Source organism: Castor canadensis, chromosome 17 (genome assembly GCF_047511655.1).
Source record: "Castor canadensis chromosome 17, mCasCan1.hap1v2, whole genome shotgun sequence".
NCBI classification, from domain to species: Eukaryota; Metazoa; Chordata; class Mammalia; order Rodentia; family Castoridae; genus Castor; species Castor canadensis.
In genome coordinates, this window is record NC_133402.1 from 9,108,686 (window position 1) to 9,121,553 (window position 12,868).

At 48.2% G+C, this 12,868-nt stretch overlaps 1 protein-coding gene across 6 annotated transcripts in view; it reads left to right on the forward strand.

Annotated features, from left to right (window-relative positions):
• Clec16a (C-type lectin domain containing 16A) overlaps positions 1-12,868 on the forward strand; it is a 189,389-nt gene that overhangs the window by 134,253 nt on the left and 42,268 nt on the right. For all 6 annotated transcript variants that reach the window (XM_074059112.1, XM_074059113.1, XM_074059116.1 and 3 more), the window contains 3 exons: positions 7,235-7,386; positions 9,720-9,924; positions 12,113-12,280. In XM_074059112.1, coding sequence (XP_073915213.1) covers positions 7,235-7,386; positions 9,720-9,924; positions 12,113-12,280 — 525 coding nt within the window. The remainder of the gene's footprint in view (positions 1-7,234; positions 7,387-9,719; positions 9,925-12,112; positions 12,281-12,868) is intronic.

Consider the following 12,868-nt stretch of genomic DNA (forward strand, 5'->3'; position numbering starts at 1 on the left):
CATCACACACCTCCCAGCCAAGGATCACTGGCTGGGAAAGGGCCCTCCCCTCCACTGCATTCTGTCACCAGGGAGCCCCTACCATGCTGGCTTTCCCTGAGTTGCTGTCAAAGCATTATTCAGTGACACAAAGTACTTTCTCCATCCCACAGAGGCTTGTCCCCAGAGTGTCAGACAGTTCTAAGGGGCTATCAATGGTCAGTGGCCAGTGTTATAAAGGCTCCCTTAGGGCAGGGCTCAGCCTGTCTTTTTCACTGCTGTATCCCAACATCTGAAAAAGAGCCCAAGGGGTAGCAGTAACACACAGGCAGGAAGAGAAACCCAAGGGTGAAAGAGAGTCTGGGTTTCCTTACTGCAGGAGGGCCTAGACCCCCTGCTGAAAGGAGTCACCAAGTACCCAGTAAAGAGGGGTCACAATGCCTTCCAGCACAAGTCACATTGGTGGCAAGGTCCTGACTTCTTAGCATGGGAGAGTCATGCTTTGCCCTTCAGAGGGATACAGAACCCATAGTGTGAGGCGAGCTTCCAGAACCCCTGTGGGGTCCTGGTGTATATATGTCTCTGTAGGGAGGCCTCCTCTGGCCCTTTGTCTGTCCTTGCCCCCAACACCCATTCTCTCCCACATCTCCCTAGACCCCAATGCCTGGCATTCTAGAACTCTCCACTCACTCGTTGCTTCTGGAGGCCAAGGCCAACCCCAAGGAGGCAGGGACTCACTGCTGGTACCTTGGGGTGGGGGTGGCAATGGCTGGTTGAAGCAGTACTGTGGGTCGGGGGGCGGGGAAGAGGCACTCATGGCTTCTGGTGCACCATTTTGAGGCCGTGGTTCTCAACCCACTGTGTTTCTCAGTGAAAGCCTTCCTCCACAGCTCCCTCCCTCTGACAGGCCAGAGCCCATTACTGCACAATAAATACATGGGGCTGGACTGACTTCCTCTGTATTTAAATGAACCCTTCATAATAAAACATGGATGCTAATACATAGTTTAACTCTTGGTATCGGTGGCTCCGACTACATTTATAATCAAGGAAGTCTTCATCCTTACAGAGAGATCAAGGGGAAAGGACACAGACCCCACCACACACAGTGGGAAGAGTCAGAGTCAGACTGTAAGAGTGTGTAGTCAACATAGAAATCCACTTTGGGGCCCTTCCAGTCTATTCTGGTACACCAAGGTTGGCACTACTTTGTCTTAAACCTTGAACTTTCCAATTTCCCTTCTGATCAAAAGAGCAAGCTTGGCTGGGTGTGGTGCCATCCATCTATAATTTCAGCACCTACAAGGCTGAGGCAGGAGGATCTTGAGTTGGAGTCCAGCCTGTCTCAAACAAAAAAAAGAGGAACTTTAAGGCTTTAGGCTATAATTTATTAAAATGTTTTTTCTCGAATCTACTTTCATAATAACTTTATTGACTATAGGTGGTTCTGGTTTTCCATACATGGGAATGATGTGAGGTTTCCTTTTTACGTAAATTTATTTGAACAAGTGCTTCAAGAGAAAAGGCAAGCAGAAGCTCTGCTTTGCAATCGTTCACGTGCAGATGAACCAGAACTTCCCTTCCACTGAAGCAGTAGCAGCTTCCATCAGCTTCCTAGCCATCAGCTGGGAGCTGCTAAAGCATCAGAGTCTTCCCTACCTGGGATGATGTGGCTATGGAAACACCGAGGTGTCCGCCGTGTCCCCAGGAGACATGGTTCAGTGACAAAAGTACAGCATAGGCAGGGTGTACAGAATGCCAGTACTTGTGAAAGAAAAGGTAGGCAGGACATAGCCACAAGAGCAGAAATGCACTGGGGACAGATAATAAGAAATCCACATGGTGATTATCTCTGGGGAAGGAGACTTACTGTCCACTGGAAAAAAAAAGTCTCAGACCTTTTAAATTGGGAACATATACTGTGCTATCTAGTCAGAGATTGATAGGGTTAATGTCTTCAAATAAAATGAAGTGGCAAATCTTTTCAGTCCTCAGATAAAAAAACAAAAGGCAGTGCCTAAGAGTAGAGGGACAACAGTCACCTTTCCTTGGGGCAAGGTTACACTGGGAGGCGTGGCACTCCATCAGGGTCCTGGAGTCCAGTGCAGACACCTGCCATCCCACCTCTCTGGGTCTAGTTCCCCCCCACCCAGAACACAGACTCATTCGGTGGTACTCTCTGGTATCCTGTCCGCCCAGCCCTGCCAGTGGGAACTGGGTCCTCTCTGCTGGACTCTGGGCTTTCAAGGTGGGGGCCACACCTCACTGTCAGTCTTGCCTATGCCTGGCAAGCACGGGACCTAGCCCTGAGTGGGCACTTGGACTGCATGTGCGGGTTGAACTAGACACCAGAGCTCTTGCACTCCCAGGTCTGGCTGTTTTAGAAACGTCACAACTGTGAACCGAGGGTACCATTAGAGAGCTCTCAGCTTCTTGCCATCACCAGTCTGTCGACTGCTTTTGTGATCTTGCTGGCTAGACTGGCCAGCAACTTGGCCAAGGGCTGCTGCCCCTCCCAAACTGGTCCCCAAAAGGACCTAAGGTCCTTTTTGTTAGGATGTAGAGCGAGTCCCTTTTCTCTTTACTCAGTTTTAAGTATGCAAATAACATACCTGTTTTCCCATTGGAAAATCAGAACACTACACGTAAACTAAAATTGCCTTGCAACTTGCTTTTTCCACTTACGTTCTTGAGACTTGTCCCTCTTGAAATATCAGGAGAGCTAATTCATTCCTTGTTAGTGCTACAGTTTTGCTCTGAATGAACCAACACATCTTCTTCAGGCTGTCCCTTATTGCTGACATTTGGGTTCCCACAGACCCAAAAGCTGCTTTCAGCATCCCGTGGGTACCCCTTGCCCACGCATCTGAGCGTTGTTCTTAGGAAGGTACCAGTTGCCGGTCATAGGATGTGAGGCTTTCGGTTTTAACAGATATTGCTAACTTGCCCTTCACGGGGCTGTGTTAACTGATTGTTCTACCAGCAGCTTTTGAGAATGCCAGTTTCTCTGGGCCCTCACCAATACCTGATGTTTTTAGACATTTTTAGTTCTGCTAGCACCATGGGTGGAAGATGGCATCTGTTTTGATTTGGTTCTTGATTTCTCATGAGGATGAGCACCTTTGTGTGTCTGTTGGCTGTCCCCTTGTCCGGGAAACTTCTCATTCATTACTTCATTCACTCAGATCACATGGCTGTTCTCCTTTATCATCTTCTGTTCTCAGCAGCTTCCCCCAACCACCTCCAAGATACTGAGGATTGACCTCAGGGCCTTGTGCTTGCCAAGCAGGTGCTCTACCACTTGAACCACACCCCAGTCCTTTTACTTTCAGTTTGTTTTCCAGATAGGGTCTTGTGCTTCTGCCTGGGCCAACCTCAGACTATGATCCTCCTACCTCTGCCTCCCAAGTAGCTGGAATTACAAGTGTGTACCACCATGCTCCTACCCTAGCAGTACTTTTTAATAGAATTCTAGGCCCTACCCTCTCCCTAAAGTTGTTGGGAAGGGAGCCAGGAGACTCAGATGGGCACTGAGATCTGGAAAGCACTATGGATGGATGGCCAGGGGGCTACATGCCTTGGCACCTGCACAGGCCTCTCCTGGCCACGGGCCACTCCTGACAGTCAGTCAGGGAGGCTCCTGAGGCTTCCACCCACCACAACAGAACTGCCCATTGAGTCCCTCCTACATGCCCACATCCGTCATAGGACCTCAGCAGCCTGCATGACTCCCAGTGAAATCTATACCCACACACACAGAGGCTACAGGAAAGTGTGGGCAAAAAATAGGACTCTGTCCCAGGAACTCTCCTGGGCTCCCTCTGCATCTGAGGCACCATGACCATCCAGACATGATCAGCCGGTCCCCAGGGCCCCACACAGGAATGTCCTCAGCCTGCATGGGGGGCAGCTGAGGGCTGAGGGGGTACAGGAGTTCCCTAACATGATACTGAGAAGCCCACAAGGCAGTCACCCCAAACCAGCATTTCCTTGATCTCCCCTGAGGACACTGTTCTCTTGGAGTCGGTGGACACTGCTTCATTTCTCCTTAACTACCTGTGACTGGCAAAAAGCAGAGGCCCCTCACAGGTACATTGCATCTTAGCTTTCTCATGAAATCTCACCGTTCTCACAGGGCTTTGATGTGTCAATGGCATTTCTGAGAGCTGTTCCGCTTTGGGGTTTCATCCTTCCTTTTTCGTTCTTTGTGGCAGATGTGATAGATCTTTTTCCCCTGAAGCCCCCAAGGCGGCTCAGCTTTGTGAAGGAGTCGAGTTGCCTGCCAGCAAACTCCTCCTCAGTCAGTAAGCAGTTCCAAGTCATCCACCCAGATGATGACTGTGTCTGCTTTCCCAGGTTCAACCTTCAGGCAAGGATAGAAGAAAGAAAGCCCAGTTGTCTTCTTGGTGGAATGGGAAAAAGGAAAGGGTAGGAGAGGGAGGAGGCAGAGAAAGAAAGGGAAAGAAGAGGCAGCTATTAATTTTGTTCTATTTTGAGAAAGAAAAAAATTCTCATTGAGAAAATGTTTAAAGTATTGAGTAAAGACCATAAATCCTACCTACCACAAAGAAAATGTTTCTAGCCAGGCGCCAGTGGCTCACGCCTGCAATCCTAGCTACTCAGGAGCAGAAATCAGGAGGATCGCAGTTCAAATCCAGCCTAGGCAAGTACTTCAAGAGACCCTATCTTGAAAAAAAAAAAAAAACCAGCCACGTTGGAGTGGCTCAAGGTGTAGGCCCTGAGTTCAAGCCCTAGTTCCAAAAAAAAAAATAATAAATCTAAGAATGAATAAGAAGGCTTTTGTTTTTGGTAATACAAAAGACTAGATATCCAAAGAAGGCCATTCAGTGTGGAAGTAAAAATCCTGGATAAAATATGTACGTTTAAATATTTTAGGATCCTTGACTGCACTGTTGGGAAAGAGAAGAAACTTCTTGCCATAGATAAGAAGAAAATACAAATGCAGAGAGTTGGGCATGTTTGATGTGTGGTGCTAGGTACCCAAACATCCCCAGTGTTGTGCACTAGAGAGAGGACACAGAACACGAGGCCTGGGAAGGCAGGGTGAGTGGACTAAAAACACCTCCAGGAAGAGAATCCCAGGCAGGTTACACCCTCAGAGGACTGAACTGAGCTGTATCTTTCTGGGGTGCCCTAAAGAAAAGGCGCCAAGGGAGAAATTTTCCTCTCCTCCTTCAGTCAAGTGAAAAGTAATGATGGCGGTCCTTGGAGTATAGCTGAGCCCGTTTATCATCATGTGTGTTCATACCACCTGTGTCACCTACTCCTTCCCCCCAGTAAATATAACTCAGATTGAACATTCAGTTCAAGAGCTCCCAACAGGCCTTATTGCAATGGTGGAAGTATTCCATTACTGCAGTGTAGCAATGCCCAACTGTGAGCTTACTGAAATTCCCAATGCACCTTAAAATGGTGAGGAGGAACCCACACCACCTACCATTCTTCCCAGCAGAGATTTCTGTTGATATGTTGGCACGTTGCTCTACACTTCTGTTGTAGGAATACTTTTTTTTTAACATATCAAACTTATTGTATTAAATTTTCTGTCCTCTTTTGCATTTAAAATTGTCATTATACTTCTATGTAGGTAAGATTTTGGGGGGAGTGCTGTACTGAACCTGGAGCACATGCTACACAAGCACTCTGCCACTTAGTCACACCCCAATCCCACACAAATAAGGTTGTTAACTTATCTTTTTATATGCTTTTCAAAAGCATGTTTTGAATGCTTTTTTATTTTAGAATAATTTCAAGTACATGAAATAAAAACGAAATGTATTTTCCTGAGGGCTGAGAGTGTGACTCAGTGGAAGATCACTCACCTACCATACATAAGGCCCTTGGTTCAATCTCCAGCACTGCAAAATAAAAGAAAGAGAAAGAGCCGGGCACGGTGTCTCACACCTGTAATCCTAGTTACTCAGGAGGCAGAGATCAGGAGGATCAAATTCAAAGGCAGCCACAGACAAATAGTTCAAGAGACCCTATCTCGAAAATACCCAACCAAGAAAAAGGTGGGGGTGGTGCTGGTGGTGTGACTCAAGTGGTAGAGTGCCTGCCTAGCAAGTGTGAGGCCCTGAGTTGAAACTCCAGTACTGCAAAAAACAGGAGAGGGAGACAAAGGAAGAAAGGGAGGAAGAGAAGGAGGGAGGAGGGAGGGAGGGAGGAATTCTCGATTCCCCAATTCTTCAACTTTTCCAGTTCTCACTTCCTTCCCCACAGGGAACCACTGTTCATAGTTGGGTTACTAAGTTTTACATGGGTATTTAATTTTCCATCTGATAGGAAAAAAAATCATATTCAAATTGTTCTCCTATTTGGGGACATCTCGGATGTTTCCTTGTTTGGCTATTTTTTACCTGGTAGAGGGAACTTACAATAGACTGTAGATGTGATGGGCCTGTGTTACTCAGGTGACTTCAGAGACATCATGATCAGACAGTAAGTGAGACATGGGGTAGGGAGATAACTTTCAAGTAGGAGAAGGGACTTAGCAGATATTGAGGACTCCTACACCCAAGATTCTATGCTAAATCTCTATTCTTGCTCTCTGTTCTTAGTTACTGCCCCCAAACACTTAAAGATAAGGGATCTTCCATTTCACAGGTGCAAAACCATGGTTCAGAGGGGCCAAGTGTCTTGCCCAGGGTCCCACGCCATCTAGGCAGAGCTCTGTTGCCAGACAACAAATCATGGCCTTGGCAAAACTATAACAAAGAGCAGGGGACTCATGTCCTCCTGTCTTCTCTTAGCTGAATGTCATCGTGATGTGAACTGCCTTTGGTCCACAAGGAGCACTGAGGCTCCTGAGATTTTGGCCGTTGGTTGGTTGTTTTAGTGCTGGGGATGGAACCTAGGTCCTCGAGTATGCTTGGCAGGTGCTCTTCCAGTGAGCTACCCTCCCAGCCCCAACTGTTGCTTGTTTTTAAGCTATGATTTAAGTATCTAATGTGCAGTGAACATTGGCCTAATGGTTTCTAGAACAGATTGTGCTTGAGAGAGTGTGCATTATTCCCATGTTTTTTAGCAGAAGGATCTGCTAAAACTTGCCTAGGATAACTAGCTAAGAAGGGACTCAGACCCAGTTCTTTGTGACCCTAGGCCTCGGCTCTGACCCCTGATCAAGAGGCTGCCCAGTAGAGTAAGAGGCAGCTGGATCATCACCCTGAGACTGGGTAGCCAGACTGGGCCTCACTCTGCTCTCTGCTCTCTGTTCTCTGACCCCTCCTCCCAGATAATAGTGACCTGATCGCATGCACAGTGATCACCAAGGATGGTGGCATGGTCCAGCGCTTCCTGGCTGTGGACATTTACCAGATGAGTTTGGTGGAGCCTGATGTGTCCCGGCTTGGCTGGGGAGTGGTCAAGTTTGCAGGTCTTCTGCAGGTAAGATGGCCAAGTGCTCTGGAATCTCTTCTCAGTCAGCTGTACAGACGCACACGCCAAACCATTAGCTTTGTAACCCATTTCTAGTGACACAAGGTGGTTCTCACAGAGAGACAGAACATTGCACAGGTAAGGGCCAAGACCTCTCTGACCAAAGCCCCCAATCCTTCCACCTCCCCTCCATTATCAAGCTGCAAGAGGTAACCTCCATTACCAGGCTCATCCTTCCAGATCTGTGCCTCTGCAAATGCATAGAATCACAGGTACTTGTTTTTAAATTGTGCAGTCACCCTCCTGTCTGCAGGTTCCACATCTGCAGATTCAACCAGGTGTCTATCAAAAATCTTTGGGAAAAATTGTTTCTGTGTTAAACACATGCAGACTTTATCATTCATTATTTCCTACACAACTATTTCCATAGTGTTTACATTGTATTGGTATTATAAGTAATATAGACATGATTTAAAGCATACAGGAAGATATGTGTAGGTTATATGCAAATACAAGCCATTTTATATGAGGGAGTTGAGCATCTGCAGATTTTGGTTCTGGAACCAGTCTCCTAGGGATACCAAGGGATGACAGTGCATGTGGTTGGCTTTGTGCATTGTTTGTGGTGTCACATTAAACATTTTCTAAGCCTTGCTTCTTTCACTCAGTAGTGTCTTTGAGATTAACCATGTTAGTGCATGTGTACCTGCTAGCATTCTTCTTAACTCCTGTGGGACTGCGCCAGGGAATGTTCAGCCTGAGCCCTGTTGACTGTCCCCAGCTGTGTCCCTTTCCACGAAGTGCTGCTACGAACAGAACTATACTTCCTATGCACTTGGGCAGGATTTCCCTGGGCAGATAACCAAGAAGTTGGGATGTGCCTATTTTAAGTGTTCATAGATACTGCCAACTTCCCCTAAAATGATTGCTGCTCCTGGCAATTTATGCGAATTCCCTGCTCACCCCCTGCCCCAGCACAGCAAGGCTCTAAACTGCAAAACACCAAGTTGAAGTGTGGAGGTTTTTACTGTTTCTCAATGTGAGGGGTGATGCCAGCCCAGTGAGTGAATGAAACAACAGCCTTTCAGCTCACACCACTGCCATCCCCCATCCCTGAATTTCTAGCACACTTGTCTCAGCCTGAGACTTGCCCTACTTGGAGGCAGTCCATTTCCTAGGGTGCAGCGCTGTTCTGGAAAGATCTTGCCCAGGCTGACCCCCCTTCCATCTCGCCACAGCATAACCTGCCGGCTGCGTACTGCTCTCCATGAGAACCTCGCATGTGTTTGAAGATACTACTGCAGCCTCTTCCCTGCCTCCTGTTTCAGGATGGTTCCATTTAAAAATGTCTTTTAGACAGTGTGATGAGAGGGGCAACCGCAGGAGAATCTTTCATTTAAAAAAGACTTGCATGTAAGGCGTTGTCTATGAGGTGACTTCACTTCTTATTTATCCAGACTCATGATGAGTTTCCCTTAGAATTCACTGTCAGGGAGGTGTCTACCCCAAAGGATTATACGTGTGCGCCACCCAGTACTTACCATTTGCCAGGTCATTACTGCATGTCAGGCTCCCTGCTTTCAATTCCTACCAGCCTTGCCTAATGCTCGCTGGCATTGTTTCCAAAGAGCCTGAGCCGAATGTGATGCCTCAGAACGTAACCATATTCCCTTGCAAGCCTTTTTCAGCATGCCTCTCCTCTAGCACTGCTGACCTTTGGGGCTGGCTCCCATTCCCTCGAGCCTGTGGGGGAAGCAGAATCTCAGGCTGTCAGTTGGACTCACTTGCTGCTTGTCTGTCTCTTTTACACTTTTCCCAGGGAGCTTTCCTGAGATCTCTGAAAGTGCCCTCGCTCCCTGGTCCTTCCTCAGAGATGTACTAAAGTATGCTAAAACGATGCCCTATTCTTAAGAGAAACAAGTAGACGAGTGACTCTGCCTGCACTCATGCCACAGGGTAGTAGGGATTTTAGTTTGCTGAGAAAGAATTATTGGAGTTTACTGTTGAGTTACCAGTGGTCCCTTGAAGAGACCAGTGTAGCCTTTTGTTCACTAGTTCCCGAGTCTTCATGGAAGTGGGCACCAGCCACCATACCCAATGTTGGCTCTTTTCGAGCACTCTGCTTCCTGCCCCGTCTTCTCCCACTGGGCCTGGGCTGGTTTATGCCCATCCTTGGCTCTCTCAGACTAGGGCGCTGATGGTCCCCTTCACAGCAAAAGCAGAATCAAATTGGGGGCCTCTCTCTAGATAGGATGCTCCCCCCGATCCACGCCACTGCTTCCGAGCAGCTGTCCTCCCCCAAGCCTGACAAGCACCCTTGCCTTTGCCTCCTCGCTGTGCAGGACATGGAGGTGGTTGGTGTGGAGGATGACAGCCGTGCCCTAAACATCACCATCCACAAGCCCGCGGCCAGCCCCCATTCCAAGCCCTTCCCCATCCTCCAGGCCACCTTTGTCTTCTCTGACAACATCCGCTGCATCATTGCCAAGCAGCGGCTGGTCTCGGGCCGCATGCAGGCAAGACGCATGAAGATGCAGAGGATAGCCGGTAAGTGTGATGGCGGGCCCTAGCACTGGCTGTCTCGTGCTCCGCATGCTGACCTGCACAAATCCTCTGGCTCCAATGGGAGAGGACCTGTATAGTCAGGACTCACTGTGCTTTATGGGGAAGGACAGTATGCTTGGCTACACACGCACACACACACACACGCTGTCGTGCTCACAGTTGCAAATCTTTGACATTCCTCTCCCACCTTAGATCCTCAAAACCCCTGAGATTTACAGGACCTCTTTACAGGACCATTTTTATAGAGGGGGAAACAAGTTTAGTGACTTGCCAGAGTCACACAGCCAACAAGTTGGCAGAACCCAATGCAGTGTTTGTTTTGTTGTTGTTTTGCTTTGGATTTTTTTGTTTGTTTGTTTTTTCAGGGCTGACAGTGAAACCCAGGGCCTCACACATGCTAGGGAAGTGCCCTGCCACTGAGCTCCATCCTTGACCCAGCAGAACTGCCTTCTCTAAAACTCGCCCTTCCCCCTTCCTTCCAGCTCACAGAACAGGCAGCCCTGCTTGGCAAGGGGCCATAACCCAGCACCAAATTCGGAAGTCACTTTCTATTTCACAGGGATTGTGGTGAACTTGGAGGAAGCTCCAGTGTCAGGAAGGCCCAGGCTTTCTTAGTAAAGGTGCTCAAATGAGGTGTTCTGTTCCTTCATGGGATGGAAGCCAGGGCAGTGTCTTGGAGTGGGGGAGCTTCTGTCAACTCCTAAAACTGTCTACTGCCTTTCCCTCAGGACTCCCAGCACCTTAGCTCGGGCACCAGTGGTCCCTGTGAATGGCTGCTGAGAAGAGAGGGCTGCCAACCACTCTTAGGCCAGGAGGGGCACTCTCTCAAAAGACAACCTAAAAATAAACACTGTGGCACTAGGTGCTGGACAGAGTGAGTGCAGTGGCTTATTGTGCATGCCTCATTGATTGGTGCCAGCCTGTGTCCCATGTCATCTTCTTCCTTGTTTTTCATTTAGCTGAAACTTGGCCTACAGAGCCATTACAGAAGCATTTTGTAATGTGCAAAGTGACTTAAATCATTCAGCCCTTTCTTTTAAGATTTATTTTTTACAGCTGGCATGAGGAGCAGATATTTCATTTGAAAATTGAGAATCGTGCTATAAAGTGGCTGTTAGAGCTAACGTGTTGGGTGTTTCTTAAATTGATTTTAAAAAGCCCCTCTGAACAGATAGATCATGAGACCTGTTTATGGAATGGAGGATAGCGGCTGTGAAATGTAAACACATGGTCATAAATACACACATACAGCTTCTTTTTCTCCCATGCCTTCCCGTGTGCACCCACAGTCAGCCCTCCAAATCTGCAGGCTGTGGGCTACACACGCATGGATCAACCACCCAGGGGTCATCAACACTCAGAGAAACATCTGTACTGAACACAGACAGACGCTCTCCTTGATACTACTCTGTAAACATGCAGCATGACAGCTGTTTCCAGAGACACCTGGTATTTGGTGATTAGAAGCTTGGGGAGGTGTACAAGTACTGCATCACGTCACTTAGGGCACTTGAGCAGCTACTTGAGGGGTCCCAGGATCCATCCCCTGCAGGTCCTGGGGAGCCACTGAGGTAGGTAGAGACGTGTATGCCTGTGTATGTGTGTCTTGCAGGGTAGAATTGGCTGTCCTCACTTCAGGCTCTGAAATGGCCCCAGCAGCTAAGTCCTTAATAAGGGTCTTTTGTCTTTTTCTGTTTTTTTTCCTTTTGTGGGTGGTGTGGAGTGGAGGGTGTTACTTTTTTGGATTTTTTTGAGACAGAGTCTCACTGTGTAGCCCAGTCTAGCCTGGAACTCATGATTCTCCTGCCTTAAGCCTCCTAGGTGCTGGGATTATAGGCACATGCTACCATGCCTGCCTAGTATGGGTCTCTTACCAAGAGACTTTGGAAACCTAAGTTCCAAAATGAACACTGGCCCTGGATCCATTCCTTTCCAAGAACCAGGTCTAAAACCCCTCCCTTCTTAGTCTCAATTTTGTCCTGAAACTCTCACTAGATACCTGGTTGTGTTTTGTGTTTTGAGCCTCAGTAGGATCATCAGTGTTCTGGTCTCCCCACATCAAGGCAGTCTGTTTGCATCTCCCAAGTGACTAGCAGGACCACAGCTCCTATCACTTACCTGTCCCTTGTCGCACATGCTAAGAATGTGTTATGATGTTGTTTGATCAAAGCACTCCTGGACCTCCCAATCCAGCCAACAGCCGAAGTCCTGGGATTTGGATTCCGCGCCTCCTCTTCCTCCCAGCACCTGCCTTTCCGCTTCTACAGCCAGGGCCGCCGGGGCAGCAGCGACCCCACAGTGCAGCGCTCCGTGTTTGCATCTGTGGACAAGGTGCCAGGTAAGCTGGCCCCCTCCTGGTAGGGCCTGGGGACCGTCCTCAGAATCTTGTCCTTGTGAGGTATCTGCCTCTGAATGTGTCAGGCACAGCTCAAGTTAAGCACCAGCTCCAAAGCAGTCTTGTCTTCCTTTTCCTCTGCTGGTCCACATCTGTGCTTTGGTTTTCCAGAGATTTTTTGGGCATGTGGAGGAACTTCTCAGAATTACGACCAAGGAGTTTCTTGGAAATACTTAAATTACTAGTAACGAGCTTGTGGGAGAGCCATTTCCCTCCACGGAAGGTGAGAAGATAGAGATAGTCTGATTCCTGGCCCAAACCTTGAAGAAGTGAGACTTGAGAGGAAGGCCAGCTGCCCACAGGCTGTCCATCTCCTCCATCTGGAACAGCTCTTCCCACTTTTGTCAGCTCCTGACCTCCCCCAAAAGGGAACTTGAAAGTTCAAGGTCACTTTGGCAAAGTGAAGGAGCTGCTTCTCCAGAAAAGTGGCTCTCCTTCCTTCTTGACATGCAGGCTCTAAGTGAATCCAATGCCTGATCCAATGTCCCTGGAGAGAGAGAGAGAGAAAGAGAGACTTTCTCTCCATTACAA